The sequence below is a fragment of the Carcharhinus amblyrhynchos genome, chromosome 14, assembly GCF_965287045.1.
Source record: "Carcharhinus amblyrhynchos chromosome 14, sCarAmb.v2.hapA, whole genome shotgun sequence".
Classification (NCBI taxonomy): domain Eukaryota; kingdom Metazoa; phylum Chordata; class Chondrichthyes; order Carcharhiniformes; family Carcharhinidae; genus Carcharhinus; species Carcharhinus amblyrhynchos.
This window is the reverse complement of record NC_137337.1, coordinates 54,677,745-54,700,857: the sequence shown is the minus strand read 5'-3', so window position 1 is coordinate 54,700,857 and position 23,113 is coordinate 54,677,745. Positions and strand designations below refer to the sequence as shown.

Sequence of the window (23,113 nt, the reverse complement as noted above, 5' to 3'; positions counted from 1 at the left end):
ACCAAACGTCAGACCAAGGGTCCAATTTTATTGTCAAATCATTTAAGGAGGTCATGGATAGTTTAGGCATCAAACACTTCACATCCAGTGCATATCCTGAATCCCAGGGAGTATTGGAAAGGTGGCATCAGACCCTAAAGACCATGTTGAGGACTTACTGCCAGGATTACCCAACTATTGAGATAATGGTATTCCCTTTTATATTACTTGCTATTAGAGAAGCTCCAAATGAATCAACTCAGTTTACTCCATTTGAGTTTAGAGGCCCTTTAAAATTAATTAAGGAAAAGTTGGTTGGTCTGAATTTTGAGATCTCACGGTTGGATTATGTATGCATCCGAGGTAAGAGAAAGATTAAACAGAGTAAGTGAATTGACCAGACAATATTTGAAAGTGGCCCAGCACTTAATGAAACAAACAGGTAAGAAATCCAAAATTCGTAAATTTGTCTATGGGGATGAAGTATTGATGCTTTTACCAGTGGTAGGAGATCCCTTGAAAGCCAGGTCTAGTGGTCACTATCTGATCGAGAAGAAGTTAAGTCAGGTGAATTATCTAGTAAATATGCCAGATGGGGGAAAAAAAAAATATAGGGCATGTCACGTGAACATGCTAAAACAGTACTATGACAGGGAAAGGGAACAGAGAAACAGTTGCTGCCAGTCAGAGTGAGGAATCAAATCCAGGTGATGTAAATTTTGACATGCCTCAGAATAAATTGAATAATGAAGAAGTCCTTCAGGAATGATATAGGGTAGTGAGCTATCCCAGGAACAGAGAACTGAATTGGAAGACTTGTTACCATGCTATGAGGACCGATATGGAAATGGAATGGGGAGGACTAATGCCATTGTACATGAGATTGACATCAGGAATGCTGTTCCAATAAAACGACACTCCTATTGGCTTAATCTTCTCAGAGTAGTGCAGGTTCAGAAGAAAGTGGAATCGATGCTACAAGATGACATCCTAGAGCTGAATCAAAGTGAGTGAAGTTTGCCAATTGTGTTGGTCCCCAAACCTGATGGTACTCAACGATTCTGTGTAGATTATCAGAAGATCAATTCTATAACACAATCTTATTCATGCCCAATTCCATTGCTGGCAGATTCTGTGGAAAAAGTCAGACAATCCACTTGCATCACAAAGTTGGACTTCGAGGTCAAAGAGAGCAAAAGATGTTTCTGCCTTTGTCACCCAGAATGGACCATATCAATTTAAAGCAATGCCCTTTGGGATGAAAAACACATCAGCTACTGTTTAAAGGTTTATGGAACAGAGTTATTGCAAGATTGACTAATTGTGCTGTCCAAATTGATGACTTAATGATCTTAAGTCATTCATGGAAAGAGCACTTGGCAGAGCTCTCTAAGAGACTATGGAAGGCAAGGTTGGCCGTAAATCTGGCAAAGACAGAATTTGCAAAGGTGGAAGTGACATTCTTAGGACACAACGTCGGATATGGACGGAGGCCATCAAGGAATTTCTAAGACCATCATTGAAGAAGGAAGTGCTATGATTTTTGGGATTGAGTGGATCCTGCAGAAAATTCACACCAAACTTTAGTAGCGTAGTGGCACTTGTTTAAAAAAAAGATTAAATTTCGGTGGACAGAACAGTGCCAGGAAGCATTCAAGAATTTGAAAGCAGTGTTAAACATCACACCTGCTTTTAGCCACACCAAATTTTTTGGAACCCTTTTAAAGTCGCCATCGATGCCAGTGATGTAGGTGTTAGAGCTGTGTTACAGGAGGTGATTGTGGAATTGAAAGGCCAACTGGTTATTTTATGGAAAAACTCAATATTCATCAGACAAAATATTCCACAATTGAAAACAAGTTATTGTGTTAATAATGGCCTTACAACATTTTAATGTTTACATTACAAACAAAACATCGGAGACCATTGTGTATACCAATCATACTGCTTTGACATTTCTGGAAAGATTCAAGGACAAGAATGCCAGACTATTTTGGAGTTGTGTGTTGCAAGCATGTAATTTTACAGGGTGTACATGTTATGGGTCGTAAAAAAAAGTTCTTGCAGATGCTTTATTGCGAGTTTAAAAGAAAAAAGCAAAGCTATCTTTTCACAATTCTTTTTAAGGGGGGAGGTGTTGTGAAATTAGTGTTCGTAAAATTATAAAAAGATTTAAGATGTTTAGTTGTAAAATTGGAAATTCTGTTGGAAAAGGTATATTTCTTTTTCTCTGTACTGAAGAGAAGCAGGTGTATCCTGTACACAAACTGAAACATTGTATTGCAAGCCTTGGCAATAATTGCTGCCAATTATTTTTGGATTTTTGAATTTTAACCAATCAATTTAAATTTTGCATTTGAATAGTAGCAGTCTATCAGATTTGAATTTGATGTTTTGATAACCTATAAACCGATCCTATTGTGAAGATTTTTGGTATGCTATCAGGGGTATAAAAGTCCCAGCTCCAGAGAGCCAGAAGACCGCCTGTCAACAACTGCCACAGATCACAGCTTGAGAGGGACACAGACAGTAACTGTCTCTAGCAGTATAATAATTGCCATATTGATGCCTTAAAAGAAAGCCTCATCTCAATTGCAAAGGTACCAACAGAAGATAGTGAAGATAAAGGAGATAGGAGATCACCTCGTTGCATTTTGATTATGACTAAAAATTGTATTTTGTTCGTTAATAAGTGGGAATTATATTTACCTAAACAGCGTTTTATTAGAATAGTGTTATAGTTGGTTTGCTAATTTAGTTATCCTGTTTTCTGTTGATTAGATGTGTTACTTGTTTTTTTTTCCAGGGAGAGTCTCAGTTATTTTAATTTGACCACAACGTTGCTGAAGCACAGATGTTGCCCTTCTCACACACCTTATGAAGGGAGGTTCATAAACTCTTTGGTTGAGTTTTAGTTCTCAGAGAAAAGATCTTTCTCCTTCGTAACAGTTGCCAATTGCTCATAACTGGAATATCATTGGATTTTAAACATGGAAAGAAAAAACACCGTTCACAGTCAGGAGGAACCGTATGCGTGTTGTGTGTATGGACAAGACTTCAGCCAATCATCTGGCCTGTTAAAACATGAGTATACTCAGAGGGGTGATAACATGGAAATGTGGTGACTGTGGGAAAGGATTCAGGTACCAATCTGAGCTGAAAACTCAACTCGCACTGCTTAGGAGGCAGCATGGTGGCACAGTGGTTAGTACTGATGTCTCACAGTTCTAGGGACCCAGGTTCGATTACAGTCTTGGATGTGTTTGCACATTCACTTCTGAGTTTCATGGTTTCTGCCGGGTGCTCTGGTTTTGTCCCATGGTCCACAGGTCGGATGGATTAGCAATTGGGATTACAGAATTGGGCAGAGATAAGGTACTCAGAGTTGCTGCAGGCTTGATGGGCCCAAAGGGATTCTATGATATGTATAAAATTCTTGATTCCTTTGAGCTAGCCACTAGGAAGTACATCTTGCTTCTCTCACCATAAGATACTTCCATATTCGAGTCGAATGTATATCATAGAGACACTTGCATATGAGTGTTCAATGTATGTGTCCCATTGTCTTTTACAAGTATACCTATAGAATAGAATGGACAGTCTTGGTTCTGATGACATACATTTTTCATGGCAAGTAACAGGTTTCCCAGTTGCTTATAGGTTTCTGAACTGCAAGAGCTCTGGCATGTTTTGGTGAACGTTACCATGGGTCGGAATATATTTTTTCTAATACTGCTTTCCCTTAGATCTTCCTTCATTGGAAATGAAGCTGTTCTGAATTAAAATGATTCAAGTTTGGTCGTGGCAGAAAGATTACTGCTCTCATAAGAATCAGTAAAATAAATCTTCCAAATGGATGTTGTTATTGCACCTGATCAGTCTTTGGCATATTTATGATTTTGGAGAGCAGGTGCCCGAGTCTTTGGGCCTAGTAAGTCAGATTGCAAAAGTAGTTACTTGCATTTTTCAAGACATATAATTCTGTTTGTTCTTGTAGCTTGCCTACTTTGTAGACGGAATGATGACTGTCCTGAAAAGTATGGTGAGAAGAAAACTTATGATAATGGGATAACTCTTCATTACTATTGTTTGGTAAGTTGAAACCATTTTTTACATGTTTTTATTCGTCTACAGGATGTGGGCAATGCTGGTGAGGCTAATATTTATTGTCCATCCTAATTGCCCTTCAAGGTAATGGTCAGCCATATTGAACTGCTGCAGTCCTTATGGCACGAGCACACCCACGGTGCTGTTAGGAAGGAAATTCATTCTTTTTATACTTAGTGGTTTGCTGGACCATTTCAGAAGTAAGTTAAAAGTCATTGCTATAAGGCTGGGATAAAAACAGGCTTGACCAGGTAAGGGCAGCAGATTCCTTTCCCTCAAGACTATTGGTGAACCAGAAGGGTATTTATGGCAATCAACAAATTTTTCATGGTCATCGTTACTGGGAATAGTACAACTACAAAATCCATTTGAGTGTATTTTTAAACATTGATTTTTTTTTATTCAATTCCCATTGTACTGTTGGGAAATAAAAATAGTTCTCGGTAATATTTGTATTTGTGGGTTATTAGGAATAAGCTATAACGTCAAGTTTTAAGTTTTTAGTTTGTGTTTCTGTATTTGCTTAAGGAATCTTGAGGTAGGGTGTCGTGAGCGCATCTGCCTCAGAGCATTGACACTGCAATGAAGTTACTGTTCACCTGGAGGTGAACAGTAACTTCGTTGCAGTGTTAATGCAAGCCGACTTGTGACATTAATAAATAAAACTTAATTTTCCTTGAAAAGATGCATGCATTTTAGTGTGGTATGGTGGCATAATGGTTAGCACTGCTGCTTCACAGCGCCAGGGATCCGGGTTCAATTCCGGTCGCGGATCATTGTGTGGAGTTTGCATGTTCTCCCCATGTCTGCACACGTTTCTTCCCAGGGGCTCCGGTTTCCTCCCACAGTCCAAAGATGTGCGAGTTAGGTTGATTAGTCATGCTAAATTGACTCTACTGTCAGGAGATTAGCAGGATAAATATGTGGAGTTATGGGAATATGGCGTGGGTGGAATTGTGGTCGTTGCAGACTCGATAGGCCGAATGGCCGCCTACACTGCAGGGATTCTATGAATTTGACAATTAAAGTAGGAAGACTCTGGTTGCCTAGCAATCAGGGACCCCCAGCAACAGCAAAATAAAGTTACTTAACTTCAAAGAAGGTGACCCAGTTGGAAACAGTTTTTTCTCACAATCTGCTGGATCAGGCATGAAGGAGGAACTACAGAAAGCAGGTCAGAAATGGGGAAAAAAAAGTCCCACAACCAGTGACTGTGACAGAAGGCACTCCAAAGAGGACCTTCTCGCCAATGGCAAATAATAGGAATCTAGGAAAAGGTCTTGCAAAGTGAAGAGAGCAGAAGCTCCAACTTAAAAAAACAGGTGTGTGCATTGCAAACCTGGAATATTGTGGGCTTGCAAGAATGCAGAGATCCAAGGAAACCCAAAGGTTGGTGACTCCTTAAGTCATAAGCATATCATAAAATTCCTACAGTGCAGAAGGAGGCCATTCAGCCTATCAAGTCTGCACCAACAACAATCCCACCCAGGCCCTATCCCAATAACTCCACCTGTTTACCCTGCTAATCCCCCATAACCTACATGTATTACGACATTAAGGGGCAATTTAGCATAGCCAATCCACCGAACCCACACATCTTTGGAAATATCCTCCCTATGGGCTTGTGAAGTAGTGATGTTCTGTTGCACAGCTGGGGATTTCGGAGCCTCTGAAAAGCGAAGCCGAAATGCATGTGATGATTCAGGACAGAGGAACATCAGAAGGAGAGTTTGAAACCTTGGAGATAGATCCTTGAGGAAGAAATCCAAGAGAAGGTGCCAATTGGGAGAAGATTCAAAGAATAAAGAACGAAGAAAAGTACAGCACAGGAATCAGCAGAGGAGGATGCTGGAAGAAGTCGACTGTCACCTTGACTGTACTGTGGGTAGCCAAAGAACTCCTTCAGTGACAAACAGGTGGCAAATCATGCGGCAGAGGAGGATTCTGGGAGAAGTCAACTTTGTCACCTTGACTTTACTGTGGGTGACGGAAGAGCCCCTAAAGTGACACATAGGAGGAAGATCATCCAGTCGAGGGACAAGCGTGTTCTGTCAACTTAGTCACTTCTACTGTACTGTGGGTAGCCGAGGAACTGGTGACAAGGAGCAGTTAAGCCTGAGACACTACATTAGTGTTTCCCTCCCTCCCTCCCTCTTCTACCCAAAAAAAGGCATTCCGAAGAGGACAAGCCAAGGCAAAAGTAAGGTATAATTCTTATTCATATATCTTAAGTACCTCTGACAACTATGTCTGCAGGAAGTGTGACCAGCTGCAGCTCTTCACAGATCATGTGGTTTGGTTGGAGCAGCAGCTGGACACACCGAGGAGCATGCAGGGAGCAGTGTGTGTGATGGACACTAGCTTCAGGGGGATGGTTACACGACAGGTCCAGGCAGATAGATGGGTGACTGACAGGAGAGACAGGCACGTAGGCAGGAGTCTTCTGTGGCTATTCCTTTCTCAAACGGGGATACTGTTGGGTGGGGATCGCCTCTCAACAGAAAATACCAGCTGCAGCCAAGCCTGTGGCAGCACAACTGGTTCTGCTGTAGAACAGAAGTAAGTCCAAGCAAGTGCAATTGGTATGAGACTAGATAGGGGCACAGTCAAGTATTTCTGTGTCCGTGGATGAGACTGTGGGATGGAGTGTTGCCTCCCTTGCTTGGGTCCTGGATGTCTCTGAGCAGGTACAGGGCATCCTGAAACAGGAGGGTAAACAATATCATTGTCCACATTGGCACTGATGACACAGGCAGGAAGCGGGAGGAAGTCTTGCAAAGACAATGTAGGGGAGTTGGGTTGGGAGCTAAAAAGCGGGACCTCTGGGATAGTAATCTCAGGATAAGGCCATATGCTAGTGAGGCTAGAAAGAAACAGGGAGATAGTACAGTTGAACACATGGCTAAAGGGCTGGTGTCGGAGGGAGGGCTTTAGATATATGGGTCACTGGGATGCCTTCTGGGGAAGGTGGGAACTGTACGAGAAGGATGGTTTGCACCTGAACTAGAGGGGCACGAATATCCTGGGCAGGAGATTTGCTAATGATATTTGGGAGAGTTTAAACTAGTGTGGCGGGGGGTGGGAACTGGAACAGCAGGCAGCTAAGTGTAGGGACTAGGGGAGGAAAAAAAGTGAAACTGATATAAACTTAGCACAGACCAAGAGCAGGCAAAGCAAGGCTGTGGGGCTAGAGGTCTGGAGTGTAAGAAGTAAAACAGATGAACTGAGAGCCTGGATTACTGCGTGGAATTACGATAATGCAATTACAGAGACATGGTTAAAGGAGGGACGGAATAGAAGGGGAAACAAAAGAGATAGGGTAGACGCATTATTGATTTGGAAGTATATCACAGATGTGTTGAGAGAGGGCACGTTGGAGGGATCTTGTATTATGGGTGGAGCTCAGGAATAGAAAATCACAATGTTGGGAATGTACTTTGGACCTCCCAACAGCCTGCAGGAGACAGGAGCAGTTGTGTAGTCAGATGCTGAAAAGATGTGAAAAAGGACAGTATGGTGGCACAGTGGTTAGCACAGCTGGCTCACAGTGCCAGGGATCTGTGTTCGATTACCAGCTTGGGTCACTGTCTATGCAGAGTCTGCACATTCTCCCTGTATCTGCGTGGGTTTCCTTTGGCTGCTTCAGTTTCCTCCCACAATCCGAAAGGCGTGCTGATTTAGGTGTTTTGGTCATGCTAAATTCTCCCTCTGTACCCAAATAGACGCCGGAGTGTGGTAACTAGAGGATTTTCACAGTAACTTAATTGCAGTGTTAATGTAAGCTGACTTGTGACACGAGTAATTAAACTTTATAAAGCAGGGTAGTTGAGTGGGTGACTTGAACTTCCCCCATGTTGACTGGGATTCCGAGACCCAGAGGCTCGGATGGAGAGCAATTTGTTAGATGCGTCTAGGAGGGCTTTTTGATACAGTACGCTGACAGTCTAACCAGGGAGGGGTCATACTAGACAGGGTATTAGGAAATGAGCTGGTAAGCTTAGTTCAAAGGAAAAAGGAAGCATACAATAAGTATAGGTGTGTGTGTGTGTGTGTGTGTGTATATATTAGTTTAGTTATGGCATAATGATCAGCACAGGCATGTTCTGTGCTGTACTGTTCTTTGAACAGGCCCTTTGGCCCTTCAAGCCCATGCTGGTCATAACTAAACTACAAAAATACCTTCTGCCCTTACTTGGTCCATATCTCTCTCTTCCCTCCCTACTCATGTACCCATTTAAATGCCTGGTAAATGTGGCTAATGTGCCACAACTTCCTCTGCCCCACTGGCAGAGCGTTCCAGGCAGCCACTCTCTGCGTGAAAAACTTCCCCTGCCCATCTCCATTAAACTTCTCCCTCTGACCTTGAGCCTGTGCCCCCTTGTAATTGACTTTCCACCCAGTGAGAAAGCCTCTGACTATCCACCCTGTATATGCCCCTCATAATTTTGTCGACCCTGATCAGGCCTCCCCTCTGTCTCTGTCTTTCCAGTGAAAATAATCTTTGTTTATTTGGAGCATTGAGTTTAAAAATTGGCAAGTCATGTTGCAGCTTTGTAGAACCTTAGTTCGGCCGTGCTTGCAATATAGTGTTCAATTCTAGTCGCTACATTACCAGAAAGATGTGGAGGCTTTGGAGAGGGTACAGAAAGATTTACCAGGATGTTGCCTGGTAATGGAGGGCATTAGCCTAGAGGAGAGGTTGAAGGAACTTGGTTTGTTCTCACTGGAACGACAGAGGTTGAGGGGCCATCTGATAGAAGTCTACAAGATTGAGAGGCATGGACAAAGTGGACAATCAGAAGTTTTTTCCCAGGGTGGAAGAGTCCGTTCCGGGGGCACAAGTTTAAGGTGTGAAGGGCAAAGTTTAAAGGAGATGTACGTGGCAAGTTTTTTTTAGACAGGGCGGCGAGTGCCTGGAACTTGCTGCTTGGGAAGGTATGGAAGCAGATATGATAGTGACTTTTAAGGGACACCTTGACAAATACATGAATAAGTTGGGAATAGATGGATCTGGTCCTTGGAAGAATAGGGAGTTTTAGTTCAGTCAGGCAGTGAGGGCTGAAAGGCCTGCTTCTGTGCTGTAATTTTCTTTGTTCTTTATTCAACCTCTCCTCATAGTCAACACCCTCGAGACCAGGCAACATCCTGGTGAACCTTCTTTGCATTCTCTCCAAAGCTTCCGCATCCTCCTGGTAGCGTAGTAACAATACTCCAAATGTGGCCTAACTCAAGTTCTGTATAGCTGTGACATGATTTGCCCACTCTTGTATTCTATGCCCATGGCCAATGAAGACAAGCGTGCCATATCCTTTCTTAATTACCTCAGCCACCTGCGCTGCTTTTAGTGAACTGTGGACCTGTGCACCAGCCCTGTCTGTATGTTAATGTTCCTAAGGGTTCTATCATTTACAGTACAATTCGTACTTAAATTTGATCATCCAAAATGCATTACCTTGCATTTGTCCAAATTACTCCAGCTGCCATCTCTGTGCCCAAGTCTCTATCTACTCTGTTGTATCCTTTGAGAATCCTCAGCACTATCAGCAACTCCATCAATCTTCGTGTCATTTGTGAAGTTACTAATCAGACCACTCATATTTTCTTCCAGGTTATTGATATATATTACAAACAACAGATGTTCCAGCACTGATCCCTGTGAGCACCACTAATTACAGATCTCATTCTAAAAAAACACTCTTCACTGCTACTCTGTCTTCTATGAGCAAGTCAGTTTTGTAACTATCTAGCCAGCCCACTCCAAATCCCATGTGTTTTCAGCTTTTATACTGGTCTACCCTGTGGGACCTTGTCAACGCCTTAGGAAAGTCTCTATATAAAGCATATCTACAGTTCTTTCCTCATCAATTATCTTTGTCACCTCTTCAAAAAACTAAATCAAATTGATGAGACGTGATCTTCGCTGTACAAAACCATGATCTCTGTCACAAACTAGTCCATTTTCTTCCAAATGGGCATGTATCTTTCCCTACCACTGACGTCAGGCTCACCGGCCTATAATTTCCTGGATTATCCCTGCTTTTCTTAGAAAGGTCCCCAGTAGTTTCTTCGTTCCAGATATTTTTTAATGAATTTCAATTCCACCAGCTCCTTTGGTAGGCTTCAAACCTGGATCCCCAGAACGTTAGCTGTGTTCCTGGATTAATAGTCGAGAGATAAGAAGCCATCGCTTCTCCTAGTGTCACCTCTCCATCCCTGTCACTTATTCATCATCTCCGCTTCCACCACCCTCGTAGGCCTTGTGTCCAAACTCATTAAAAAGTCTGACAACACCAGGTTTTAGTCCAACCGATTTACTTGATAATACTCACAAGCTTTCGAGGTTTCCCTCTTCGTCAGGTGAATGAAGAGTTCTGGCCTCAGACAGAGCATATAAAGCACAGACAGTTTAGATGTCAGACTTTTTTACTGTGTTTACGCCAGTCCAACGCCGGCATACCCACATCATCCAAACTCATTCCCAGGCTCTGTGTGTGAAAAATCACATCTCCTCACTGTGTCTCTGCTGAAACTTTAAACTGTGTCTCCCCTGTTATCCCTGAACCCAGTCAACTAACGGCAACAGCTTTTCTTTATCAACTTCATCTAAACCGATCCTAATCTTGTGCACCTCGAGCAAATCTCCCCTCAAGGGGAACGAGCCCCATTTCTCCCACCTCACCCTGGAGCTCACGTCCCTCATTCCTGGAGATTAATCGACTCTCAAAGATGCTGCAGACCCCCTTCACGTTTCTTCCCTTAGTCTGTTTATCTCATCACAGGATCTCAGAATTGTTACAGGGCAGAAGGAGAGAAGTGGAGTTCATACAAGAAGTTGAGGAGAGCAGAGAAAATATAAACTAAATGGGCCCAAGGTAATTCTGTCCCTATTTGTTTTTCTCACTCTGTGTCTTCTGTTCCTCTCTCCATCTCTCCATCTCTCCCTCTCTGGGATCCTGTGAAAAATATCCACAAATATCAGTCAGCCATTTGGTGCTTTTTGCCAGTGGCCATTTTAGCTTTTATTGGTAGAGGGATTGAGTTTTGGAGCCATGAGATCATGTAGCTAAACAAAACTCTATTGTGTACAGTTCTGGTCACCGCATTATGGGAAGGATGTGGAAGCATTGGAAAGGGTGCAGAAGAGATTTCGTTAGAGAGAAGAAGGTTAAGAGGTGACTTAATAGAGGCATATAAGATGATCAGAGGATTAGATAGGGTGGACAGTGAGAGCCTTTTTCCTTGGATGGAGATGGCTAGCATGAGGGGACATAGCTTTAAATTGAGGGACGACGGATATAGGACAGATGTCAGAGGTAGGCTCTTTACTCAGAGTGTAGTAAGGGCGTGGAATGCTCTGCCTGCAACAGTAGTGGATTCATCAACACTAAGGACATTTAAATGGCCATTGGATAAACATGTGGATGATATTGGAATAGTGTAGGTTAGATGGGCTTCAGATTGGTTTCACAGGTTGACACAACATCGAGGGCTGAAGGGCCTGTACTGTTATGTTATGTTCTATGTTCTAAGGGAACAATATTAGCTGTTGTCTGCAGCCCCGCCTGTGGTCCCAGGCTTGTTCTTCAAGAATGGCATTGGAAACCCTCATATTAAAATTAGAGTTCTGGTGAGACCAATTGGCTCACAGTGTGATAAGAGTCTGGGGGGAAAATGATGAGAAAGACATGTAAATTCTTTTGGTTGGCATCTCTCCCTCCATATATGTGTTGTGGCGATCCTCTGATTTATCTGGAGGTTGAAAATGGAGCCTATTCATAGGGACACGATGTACAAACCTCAAGACAAAGGCCCCTCATCCTGATGGCCACCTTTTGTATATAGTTGCATCAAGCTTTGAGTTTACCATCAAGATGCAAACACTAGGTGTCATTATGTGTTGAGGCTCTACCTGTCCCTGCTGTTGAGGGTTGATCTGTGCATGTTGCTGTGGAATGCTCCAAACAGTTGAACCATGCCCTACCATCTACCCCTTGAGGAAAAGTTGATTACAAATCCATCAGGCAGTGAACTGCATGTAATACGTCACTAACCTTACTTAAAAAGGAGGTATATCCTGTTGGATGGTTCCCTGAACACACTGAAGGTAATTTGGCAGAATGCCTCATCGCCACAACTTTGAAATGAGCATCAAGTTGCAGTCTGGCCGGTGATAAGAAATATTCTGCCTATCACATTCTTCCTACACGCTTGGATTCTTACCAACTCAACATTTTGCCTTCAAAGTGCCTGTAGCGAAGAAGAAACTGTCATTGATTGCCTTCTGGAATGTGCCCCTGCAAAGAAGGTCTGTAGACAGATAATGGTTTCTGTAGAGGTTCATCCTGAGCAGCTCCCTGATGTAGGACTTCTTGCTCTGTTCCCAAGGATGAACACCAAGATTACCACAAACTCTCGCTGGAGAACTATGAACTCAGTGAAAGATGCTCTTTGGTCTGCTGGTCTTCCAGTGAAAAGATTTCTCCTCGACCAAGTATTGCAGATTGGCACATTGCAAGGTCCAGGACTATGTGCTGAGGGATACACGAAAGTTTGTGGCAGACGCAATTGGAAAGGGTCCAGCCGTTGTACATTGAGGGGCTATAAAACTGTGTTGATTCCCCTGACTGTGTACCAAATGTAGAATGTATATTGTAAGAATCAAGGGTATTGCAATTTGCAATGGTATTGAGGCATCTCAGTGGAATGTCATGTGATGTATTTTTATATATTTTCTGAGTAAAGTTCATATCAATAAATTTTCTGAATGTTTATTTTTAGAGGGGGGAGAAAAAAAACCTGAAGGCACTTTTGTCAAAAGTAGAGGAAGGAATTGGGAGATTGAGTAATAAGGTTTACAGCATGGAAAGAGGCCCTTTTTTTTGTTTAAACCCCTAAACGAATCCCAATTACCTGCTTTCTTCTGTACTCATCTTACCCACGTAACTGTCTGAATGCTTTTTAAAAGACAAAATTGTACCCGTCTCTACTGCTACCTCTGGCAGTTTGTTCCAGGTACTCACAACCCTCTGTGAAAAAATTGGCCCTCTGATTTCTTCCTCTCACCTTTAAACCTATGCCCTCTAATCATAGAAACCCTTCAGTACAGAAAGAAGCCATTTGGCCCATCGAGTCTGCACCGACCACATCCCTATATATCCCTACATATTTACCCACTTATCTCTCTAACCTACGCATCTCAGGACACTAAGAGCAATTTTTAGCATGGCCATGCTTCGTTGAACTGTGGGAGGAAACCGGAGCACCTGGAGGAAACGCACGCAGACATGAGGAGAATGTGCAAACTCCACACAGACAGTGACCCCAGCTGCGAATTGAACCCTGGTCTCTGGAGCTGTGAAGCAGCAATGCTAACCACTATACTACTGTGCTGCCTGGTAGTTTTAGACTCCCCTGTCTTTGGGAAAAGATGTTGACTATCGAGCTGACCTGTGCCCCTCATTATTTTATAGACCTCTAAGATCACCTCTCAGCCTTCTACACTCCAGAGGAAAAAGTCACAGTCTATTCAGCCTCTCCTTATAACTCAAATCATCAAGTCCTGCACTCTTTCTAGTTTAATAATATCCTTTCTATAATAGGGTGAGCAGAACTGTACATGGTATTCCAAGTGTGACCTTACCAATGTCTTGTACAACTTCAACAAGATGCCTCAACTCCTGTGTTCAATGTTCTGACCAACGGAACCAAGCATGCTAAATGCCGCCTTCACCATTCTGTCCATGTGATTCCATTTTCAAGGAGTTATGAACATGTACCCCTAGATCTCTTTGTTCTGTAACTCTCCCCAATGTCCTACCATTAACTGAGAAGTCCTGCCCTGTTTCAGTCTACCAAAATGCATCACCTCGCGTTTATTTAAATTAAACTCATATTGGCCATTTGTCAGCCCACTGGCCTAATTGATCAAGATCCCATTGCAATCCTGGAGATAACCTTCTTCGCTGACCACTGTGTCACCAATCTTAATATCATCTGCAAACTTACAAACCATGCCTCCTATATTCTCATCCAAATCATTAATATGAATGTTAAATAGCAGTCCTGCACTGATCCCTGAGGCACGTCGCTGGTCGCAGACCTCCAGTTTGAAAAACAACCCTCTACAACCACCCTCTGGCTTCTGGAGAGAAGTCAATCTTGTATCCATTTAGATATCTTACCCTGGATCCCATGAGCTTTAACCTTATGCAACCATCTACCATGTGGTACCTTGTCAAAGATGCTGAAGGAGCCAGAGTGGGGAAACATTATTTTTGAAAGGTTGGAGAGCTGGAGCAGATAAAGCAAAGGTTAGACCTCAGAAATGCTTTGAGCTCCAGGAAGTGACAGGAAAATAAGTCATTTTTGGATTCTGGAAAATAAATTAGCCTGTCTTCTGTATGACAACTGCTTTTTTAAGCAGCCAATTTGAAAATGAAACACAGGTATTTTAGTAATCTAACTCTGAGCTAATTTCTCTTGAAGGTTGTCTTAGAATCATGTGGAAAAAGAAATATAAATGATACCCTGGTCTGAAGAAAATATGTTTTATAGTGAAAAAACCTTGAATTATTGTTTTCAACTTTAGTCTCAACACAATAAAACACAGTCAATATAATCATTGTTCTGGGTGTATGCATGTGTTTAAATGAGCACTTGATATTTTGAGGAAAACTTCCTCAGTTTTAAAATTAATGTATTTTAACAATATAATTTAGGTAATATTTTAATGGATATTAGAGCTTGAGTTCCAGTTGTTACACTGAAATTAGACTGCTTACTGGATTTTTCAACAGTGCACATACTTGGGCACTGCACATCTCAAGTTTCAGGCATAGGGTCGTTACCAAAGTTTGAGAAACATATTGCCTCCAACTCCAAGCTTTTGACAGGTTTGTGCTATTGAGTTTAAAAAAGCATAAAAATTACTAGAAAATACTTGACTGTTTTATAACCAAGCTTCATTTTTTTTCTCCACGTAATCAGATACTTAACTTTGCACAAAATAAGAGTTTATGAAAAAGACAAATGGCAAATTCAAGACTTCTCTCTAAAGATTGTAGTTAAATTTCCTGTTTTTTGGCAAATTTTCCTTAATCCTACTTGTAGTCAATCAGATGCCAGAAATTCGTGGTGCACATGGATGCCTGAGGAAGAATGAAAAGAAATTCTGTGGGGAGGATTTAGTGTTACGGAGAATTAGAAAATCAAAGTTAAAGGAGAGGGTGAAAGTGCAGATAAATGATGAGGACTTTCAACTAGTTAAAGGAGCGAGGGCTCGGGAGAGGTTAGTAAAGTATCCAGATCATGTAATAGAACAGATAATATAGAAGGTGGCCGGAATTGAGGCACAATCTCAGGGTAAAGGGATGATCCTTGTAAAACAGAGACAAGGAGGAATTTCTTCAGCCAGAGAGTGGTGAATCTGTAGAACTCTTTGCCACAGAAGGCTGTGGAGGCAGATCATTGAGTGTCTTTAAGACAGAGATAGATAGGTTCTTGATTAATAAGGGGTTATAGGGAAAAGGCAGGAGAATGGGAATGAGAAGAAGTGGGTAAATACTTGGGGTTGCAGGGAACTAATCTGGGTGGAATTGCCCTTAATCCCTGACACCGTGGGGTTACAAGGATAGGGCTTATTGGGATTGTTATTGGTGCAGGCTCAATGGGCTGAGTGACGTCCTTTTACACTACAGGAATTCTATGATTCTAAGTTGAATTTTAATTTGTCCCTCAGTTGCTTTGATTGAGTTTAATTATTTTACCAAAAGATTGACAACCTAGTGCTAACAACTATGCTACCGGGCGGCACAGTGGTTAGCACTGCTGCTTTACAGCTCCAGGGACCGGGGTTCGATTCCCGGCTTGGGTCACTCTGTGTGGAGTATGCACATTCTCCTCGTGTCTGCATGGGTTTCCTTTGGGTGCTCCGGTTTCCTCCCACAGTCCAAAGATGTGTGGGTTAGGTTGACTCGCCATGCCCTTAATGCCCTGCTTAGGTTAGAGGGATGAGTGGATAAAACATGTGGGGAAATGGGGCTAAAGCTGGGTGGGATTGTGGTTGGTGTCGACTCAATGGGCCTCTTTCTGTACATAGGGATTCTATTTCTATTCTAGAACCTAGACAGGGGAAACATGCCCCTGTCTACATCAACAGTACGAAGTAAAAATGGTCGAAAGCTTCAAGTGTTTAAGTGTCCCAATCACCAAAACCCTGTCCTCCATGCCCCCCACCACCCCACATGATGGTACCTCTACTTTCTCAGAAGACTAAAGAAATTTGGTCTGCCAGCTACAACCATCACCATCTTTCATAGATGCAACGTAGAAAGCATTCTTTCTGGTTTTATCACAGCTGGGTATGACTCCTACTCTGCCCAAGACCACAATGAATTATGAAAGGTGGTGAATGTAGGCTAACCCATCATGCAAACGAGCCTTCCGTCCATTGACTCTGATACTTCCTGCTGCCTTGGCAAAGCAGCCACCAGCCTGGACGTTCTCTCTTCCACCACCTTCCTTTGGGAAAAAGAATCAAAAGACTGAGGTCATGGACCAGTGGACTCGAGAACAGTTTTTGCCTGCTGCCATCAGACTTTTGAATGGACTTAACTTGTATTAAGTGGAGCCTTCTCTACACCCCCAGATATGACTGTAACGGTACATTCTGAACTCTCTTGTTTCCTTCTCTCTGAATAGTATGCTTTGTCTCTATTGTCCACAAGAAACAATACTTTGCATTATATGCTAATACATATGACAAACCCTATTGTGAGAAATATTTATATGTCATAAATATACATGTCATAAAAGGGGGCAGTGGAACAAGGAGTGGAAAGACCCTGTCTTCTTCATGTGCACATGCTCCATCTTGCCTTGGTGCAGGAGTGCCCCCCCCCCCCCCCCCCCCCCCCCCCAACTTGCTCTTGCTCTTGCTCTTTCAGGCGCCCACCTGACCCCTCTTGCCTCCGCTGACGCCTGTTTTCTTTTCACTGTTAAATAAATTTTTGTGTTCATTTGAGACTGCACACGAGAGATTTTTGTTTTAACCAGTAAAATTTATTATAGTTACAAGTAAGGCTTATTGAAATTAAGTTACTGTGAAATTCCCCTATTGCCACAGTCCGATGCCTGTTGGGTCAATGCACCTAACCAGCGCGCCTTTCAGAATGTGGGAGGACACCCGCACAGGTGGGAGAACTTGCAAATTCCACACAGATAGTGACCCATCCAGGAATCGAACCCAGTCCCTGGCGCTATGAAGCAGCAGTGCTAACCACTGTGTTACCATGCCGCCCAACTAGAAGTTGCTGAAGAACTGGTCACCCTACTGCACACACACTCTTTACATATTATAGGATGAGACGTTCCTCTTTGGGTATTATGGGGTTAGTTTTCAGAGGGGGATCCACCTCTGCTTTATAACATGCCTTTGTCCCAAAAAGCTTCTCAGAATGGCTCCAACAATTACAGACCAGTCGTTTTACAAAAGTGACAAACAAACTTCAAGTAGCAATTATTTGCGAAAGAATTACTAGTCACGTGGGAAAATGTGGGTTGATGAGTAAGAGCCAGTATAGATTTCTAATGGGGAAAATTGCCTTTAACTAACCTGCTGCAGTTTTTTGAGGGTGCAGTGGAAAGGTTCGATGAGGGTAATGCCGTTGATGTATGTAGACTTTCAGAAGGGTTTCAATATCGTGCAGCACAACAGACTTGAGAAAAGTTATTAGCTTGTGGATTAACATGGGTGTGAAGTTGGCTGAATAATCAGATGCAGAGAGTATTGGTCAATGGATATTTTTCAGGTTTGAGATAGGCGGTGGCACAACGGTTAGCACTGCTGTCTCACAGCACCAGGGACCTGTGTTCAATTCCGATCTCAGGTGGCCATCTGTGTGGCGTTCGCACGTTCTCCCTGTGACTGCATGGATTTCTTCTGGATGCTCAGGTTTCCTCCCACAGTCTGAAAGATGTACTGGTTAGGTGCATTCGTCATGCTAAATTGTCCCTCAGTGTACCTGAATAGGTGGCGGAGTGTGCGACTAGGAGATTTTCACAGTAATTTAATTGCAGTGTTAAGCTGACTTGTGACATTAAACTTGTTGTGGTGTTCCCAGGGGCCTGTATTGGGACACTTGCTTTTCCTGATTATATGTGAATGATCCAGATGCAGGGAAAACTGATGACACAAAATTTGTGAAGAGGGCAGCATAGAACCTCAAAAGCACATAGATGACTTGGAATGAGTACGTAAGTAGAAGATGAAGCTCAATGTGGAGAAGTGACAGGTGATGTATTTCAGTCGGAAGAACATGGAGAGACAATACAAAATAAGGGGTAAAATTTTAAGGTGCAGGAGCATAGGGATCCAGGTGTATATATGCATTGATTGTAAGTGGCAGGACAGGTGGAGAGTGCAGTTAAAAAAAGCATGTACCATTCTGGTTTTTATTGACAGGAGTATAGAGTACAAGAGTAAGAAGGTTATGGGGACACCAGTTAGACCTCAACTGGAACACATTGGAGGGAGTGCATAACAGGCTTACGAGAAAGGTTCCTGGGATGAGAAACTTCAGTTATGAGAACAGATCGGAAAGGTTGGGACAGTTCTTCTTGAAGAGAAGGCCAAGAGCAGACTGGAGAGATGTTCAAAATTAAGTGGGAGCTGGTCAGAAAAGAGTGGGAACAGTTTCTCCATATGTTAAAGATCAAGAATGAGGGGACACAGAAAAGTGATTTGAAAGAGAAGCAATTGTGAGAATGTTTTTCACACTGGTTCAGGTCTGGAGTGCACTGATGGAGTAGTGCAGGTCCAATCGAGGCATTTAAAGGCCATTGTGAGAGGAATTTTCTGAGGTGTCCCATATATTTAATTGACCTTAATCAATACATAGACTACGAAAGACTGTGTGTACTTAAAGAATGAAAAGGAATGTATTTGCCAGTGCATGCATCAGGAGAGAGAGAGACAGTCACTGAGGGTTTACTCTCCTCTCTGAGCAAATCTCGCAGTTGTAGAATCATATTGTGAACATATCCCGCCCAGCCTCATCAATCAAACTGCAGGGTCCAATTACAATATTTGACACTACTGCCTCAGTCAGTAACATTTCACCTGTCAACAGGAATAGGGACAACGAGCTAATGATCTCCTGTAGGTTCATCCTCGTTACCTAGGAAACCTAACCCACGTCAATTCCGGTAACCAAGACCATAAGAACATAACTAACATCTGTGACTTTTAATTGGCGAAAGGAGTCATTCTCTGCCAAATCTGGCCTCTTATCAGCTTGAGAGATATCTTCAGCCTCGCTACCCATGAACGAATCCACTCCCTTACGAATGAGGCCTATTAAACGTGTTTTTGCGTATCCAAAAACAGATGAGAGAAGTTGCCTTTCTCTGCTATATTGTATTAAAAGAAGTTGGTCTGTCTACCACTGTTTCTCATCATGCTGCATTCAAAAGGAAGTTGGCCAAGGGGCGGTACGGTAGCACAGTGGTTAGCACTGCTGCTTCACAGCCCCAGCGGTCTGAGTTCGACTTCTGGCTCGGGTCACTGTCTGTGTGGAGTTTGCTTTTTTTTCCCACATTCTCCTCATGTCTGCGTGGGTTTCCTCTGGGTGCTCTGGTTTCCTCCCGCACTCTTAGAAGTGCGGGTTAGGTTGATTGGACGTGCAAAAAATTGCCCCTAGTGTCCTGAGATATGTAGGTTAGAAGGATTAGTGGGTAAGTGCGTAGGGATATGGGGGTAGGGCCTGGGTGAGATTGTAATTGGTGCAGACTTGATGGGCCAGATGGCCTCTTTCTGCACTGTTCGGTTTCTAAGGTGCACAATATGCATATATTGAAAACGCAGTTTAAGCTTATAATACTTGGTTAATTTGTGGTTTTATAGTTCATAATACCATTGCAGTTTATAGTATCTTTCTGTATTTTGTTCCAGGCACACTGAATTCTCATTATATTTAAAAGGCACTTTATAATTGACCTCGTCTACTTATTATAGTAAAACTAAAATGAAGGCCTCATACTAAGAATTCTGTAATACCCCCCATCAGTTCCTGCTTTTGGCCCTTGGCTATAGCCCAAGATAAGGTCACTAAATAGAACTGTCCCAATACTTGTTCCTGTGTCCTGAAGGATGACTGGTCCCTTCGTACCCATGCTTGATCAACTTAACTGCCAATCCCTTCTGTGGCCTTGGACAACCTTGCACAGGCACACTTAATTATATTGTCAAGCACCATCAATGCCAAGATCACCATGAAGAATACTGTAATCTGGAGCCCAGCCAGCCTGGGAGCCAAACACCTAAGGTAAATGGTTGACGGTCTTTGAGATTCTCCACCTCTTTTCTGTTACGATTAAACAGATTAGTTATCTTTTCTGAATTATCTGGTATGTATCTGCAATACTCATCCAATCACTGCACAAGTCCCACCACTTGCCGCCCAGACATAATCCAATGCCAATTTGTGTTGGAGTACCACAGTGCGCGTGGCTACCATCTTATCATTAACTCTAGCAAGGGCAGTTGCCGTATCAATGGCGATTTCCTCCAAAATGGAGCGTAGAACAGAATTTCATGCATTGCGTTATCTACTTCATATTGGGGAAACAATATGCCAAAGAACCATTCTGTTTCTGTAATAACTCACTGATGTCTTGGCAGGAGAGGGAGTTTAGGAGTGTGATATATGTAAGACATATCCAAGGTAATGTGGCTCCTTCCATCTGACAGGGAGCCAAGGATGTGCCTTATCCCCACAAATCCACAATGTTCCATTGGGAATTGGATAAGTGTTGCCTCCTCTGAAACAATAAGAAATATTGCAAGATTGGTCATTACTGGGTGGACTCGGGCATAACTGGGTGGTTCAATCTACCATGTAGTCATGTTCATTTATTCCTAAGTTTTTCCCTTGGCCTTCCATGATTCTAGCACAATATAACCCTTTTGGTTTTGATGTTGGCTATTTTAAACTTAAACTGTTTTAAAACTATTTTAAATGGAATGATATATTGGCCTTGGAGGGAGTGCAGAGGAGGTTCACTAGGCTGATTACAGCAGATGAGGGGGTTGGACTATGAAGAGAGACTAAAAAGACTGGGTCTGTACCCGTTGGAGTTTAGAAGGATGAAGGGGGATCTTATAGAGACATATAAGGGGATGGATAGGGTAGAGGTAGAGAGATTCTTCCTGCTTAGAAAGGATAGCAGCACTAGTGGGCACAGCCTCAAGATAAGGGGGGGCAGTTTAGATCAGAGTTGAGGAGGAACTTCTTCACTCAAAGGGTGTGAATCTCTGGAATTGCCTGTTGAAGTGGTGGAGGCTACCTCGCTAAATATATTTAAGTCACGGGTAGATAGGTTTTTGATAGGGGAATTAAGGGTTATGGGGAGAAAGCGGCAAAGTAGAACTGATCCACTTCAGATCAGCCATGATCTTATTGAATGGCGGGGCAGGCTCGAAGGGCTAGATGGCCTACTCCTGCTCCTATTTCTTATGTTCTTATGTTTTTAAAACTAAACTAGGAGCTGATTTCCTTAGGTTATAGATAGGTGTTTATATGACCTAACCTCCCTGCACAAGATTCACTTATGAAATTCTTTCCTTAACACTCTATTGTTGAATTCTGTGGTGTCCAGGATACTTGGTATTCTGGGCTGTTTGATCCACCATTACCAATTCTGACCATTTTAAGGGCATTGGTTGTAATGGTAATCCCCCCCCGTGAATGGGGATGTGCCAACATACCCAACATGTCGCCTGACTGATCAATTTAGCATATCTTTGCGCCATATATAACTAAGTATTAACACATACCCTCCCAGAGGAATGCTGAAGGATCTCAATTGCTGGTTCCACCTGAATCAAAATCTGTACATTCAATACTAAAAAGATATAATCATATGCATTAATTATAGCAGTCTCTACAACTTCTGTCTGATCAACGGTTGCATTTGATTATAAATGTCAAGTAATAATACATCTTGTTTACAAAACTTGTACAATCACCATGCCACACTTTGCATGTGCTCACGACTTGACTTGCTTTTGCATCGGGGGATGTCCGGTTGATTTTGATTAGAGCTGTGCCTTGATTGTAGCCTTTGTTTTAGAGCTCCAAATTTCTTCTGCTGGCATATAATCTGTAATACAACCCTTGCGGTCAAGGGTTGCATATAATCTGTAATACAAGGCCTTGCGGTCTTAAAATTAGCAAACAAAATAAATTGGATCTAATCAAATTCTCTCTCTTTCTACTTGAAAGTGTGATACAGGCTGATAGGATGGAGGAGGTAGATGTTTTGAGGGAAGGTGTATGAGCAATTCTGAAAAACCTGAGGGTCGTTAAGTCCCCTGGGTCGAATGGGATACATCCAAGGATACTTTGGAGGCAAGGGATGAGATTGCGGCACCTTTAGCTTTTGATCTTTGGTTCCTGGGGATTGTGCCAGAGGACTGGAGGGTGGCAAATGTTGTTCCTCTGTTCAAGAAAGGAAATAGGAATGACCCTGGTAACTATCGACCAGTTAGTGGTCGGTAAATTCATGGAAAAGGTCCTGAGGGATAGGATTTATGACCATTTGGAAAGATACAGCTTAATCCGGGATAGTCAGTACGGATTCATGAGGGTATGTCTTGCCTCTCAAATTTGATTGAATTATTTGAAGAGACACCTAAGTGTGTAGAGCAGTTGATGTCGTATACATGGATTTTAGTAAGGCGTTTGATAAGGTTCCCCATGGTAGGCTTATGAAAAATGTAAGGAGGTGTAGGATAGAAGGAAATTTGGCTAATTGGGTAAGTAACTGACTATCTCATAGAAGTCATGATGTAGAGATGCCGGCGTTGGATTGGGGTAAACACAGTAAGAAGTCTCATAACACCAGGTTTAAGTCCAACCAGTTTATTTGATAGTAATCCCACGAGCTTTTGGAAATGGTGTTCCTTTGTCAGGTTTGTGAAAGGTTCTGATCAAAGAAAGGCATTTAAAGACACGTACAGTTTACAGAG

The 23,113-nt window shown here is 42.6% G+C and overlaps 1 protein-coding gene across 8 annotated transcripts in view; it reads left to right on the top strand.

Annotated features, from left to right (window-relative positions):
* Nucleotides 1-23,113, top strand: part of g2e3 (G2/M-phase specific E3 ubiquitin protein ligase) — a 289,629-nt gene that overhangs the window by 47,917 nt on the left and 218,599 nt on the right. For all 8 annotated transcript variants that reach the window (XM_080202897.1, XM_080202898.1, XM_080202896.1 and 5 more), the window contains one exon: nucleotides 3,977-4,071. In XM_080202897.1, the coding sequence (XP_080059023.1) occupies nucleotides 3,977-4,071 (95 nt within the window). The remainder of the gene's footprint in view (nucleotides 1-3,976; nucleotides 4,072-23,113) is intronic.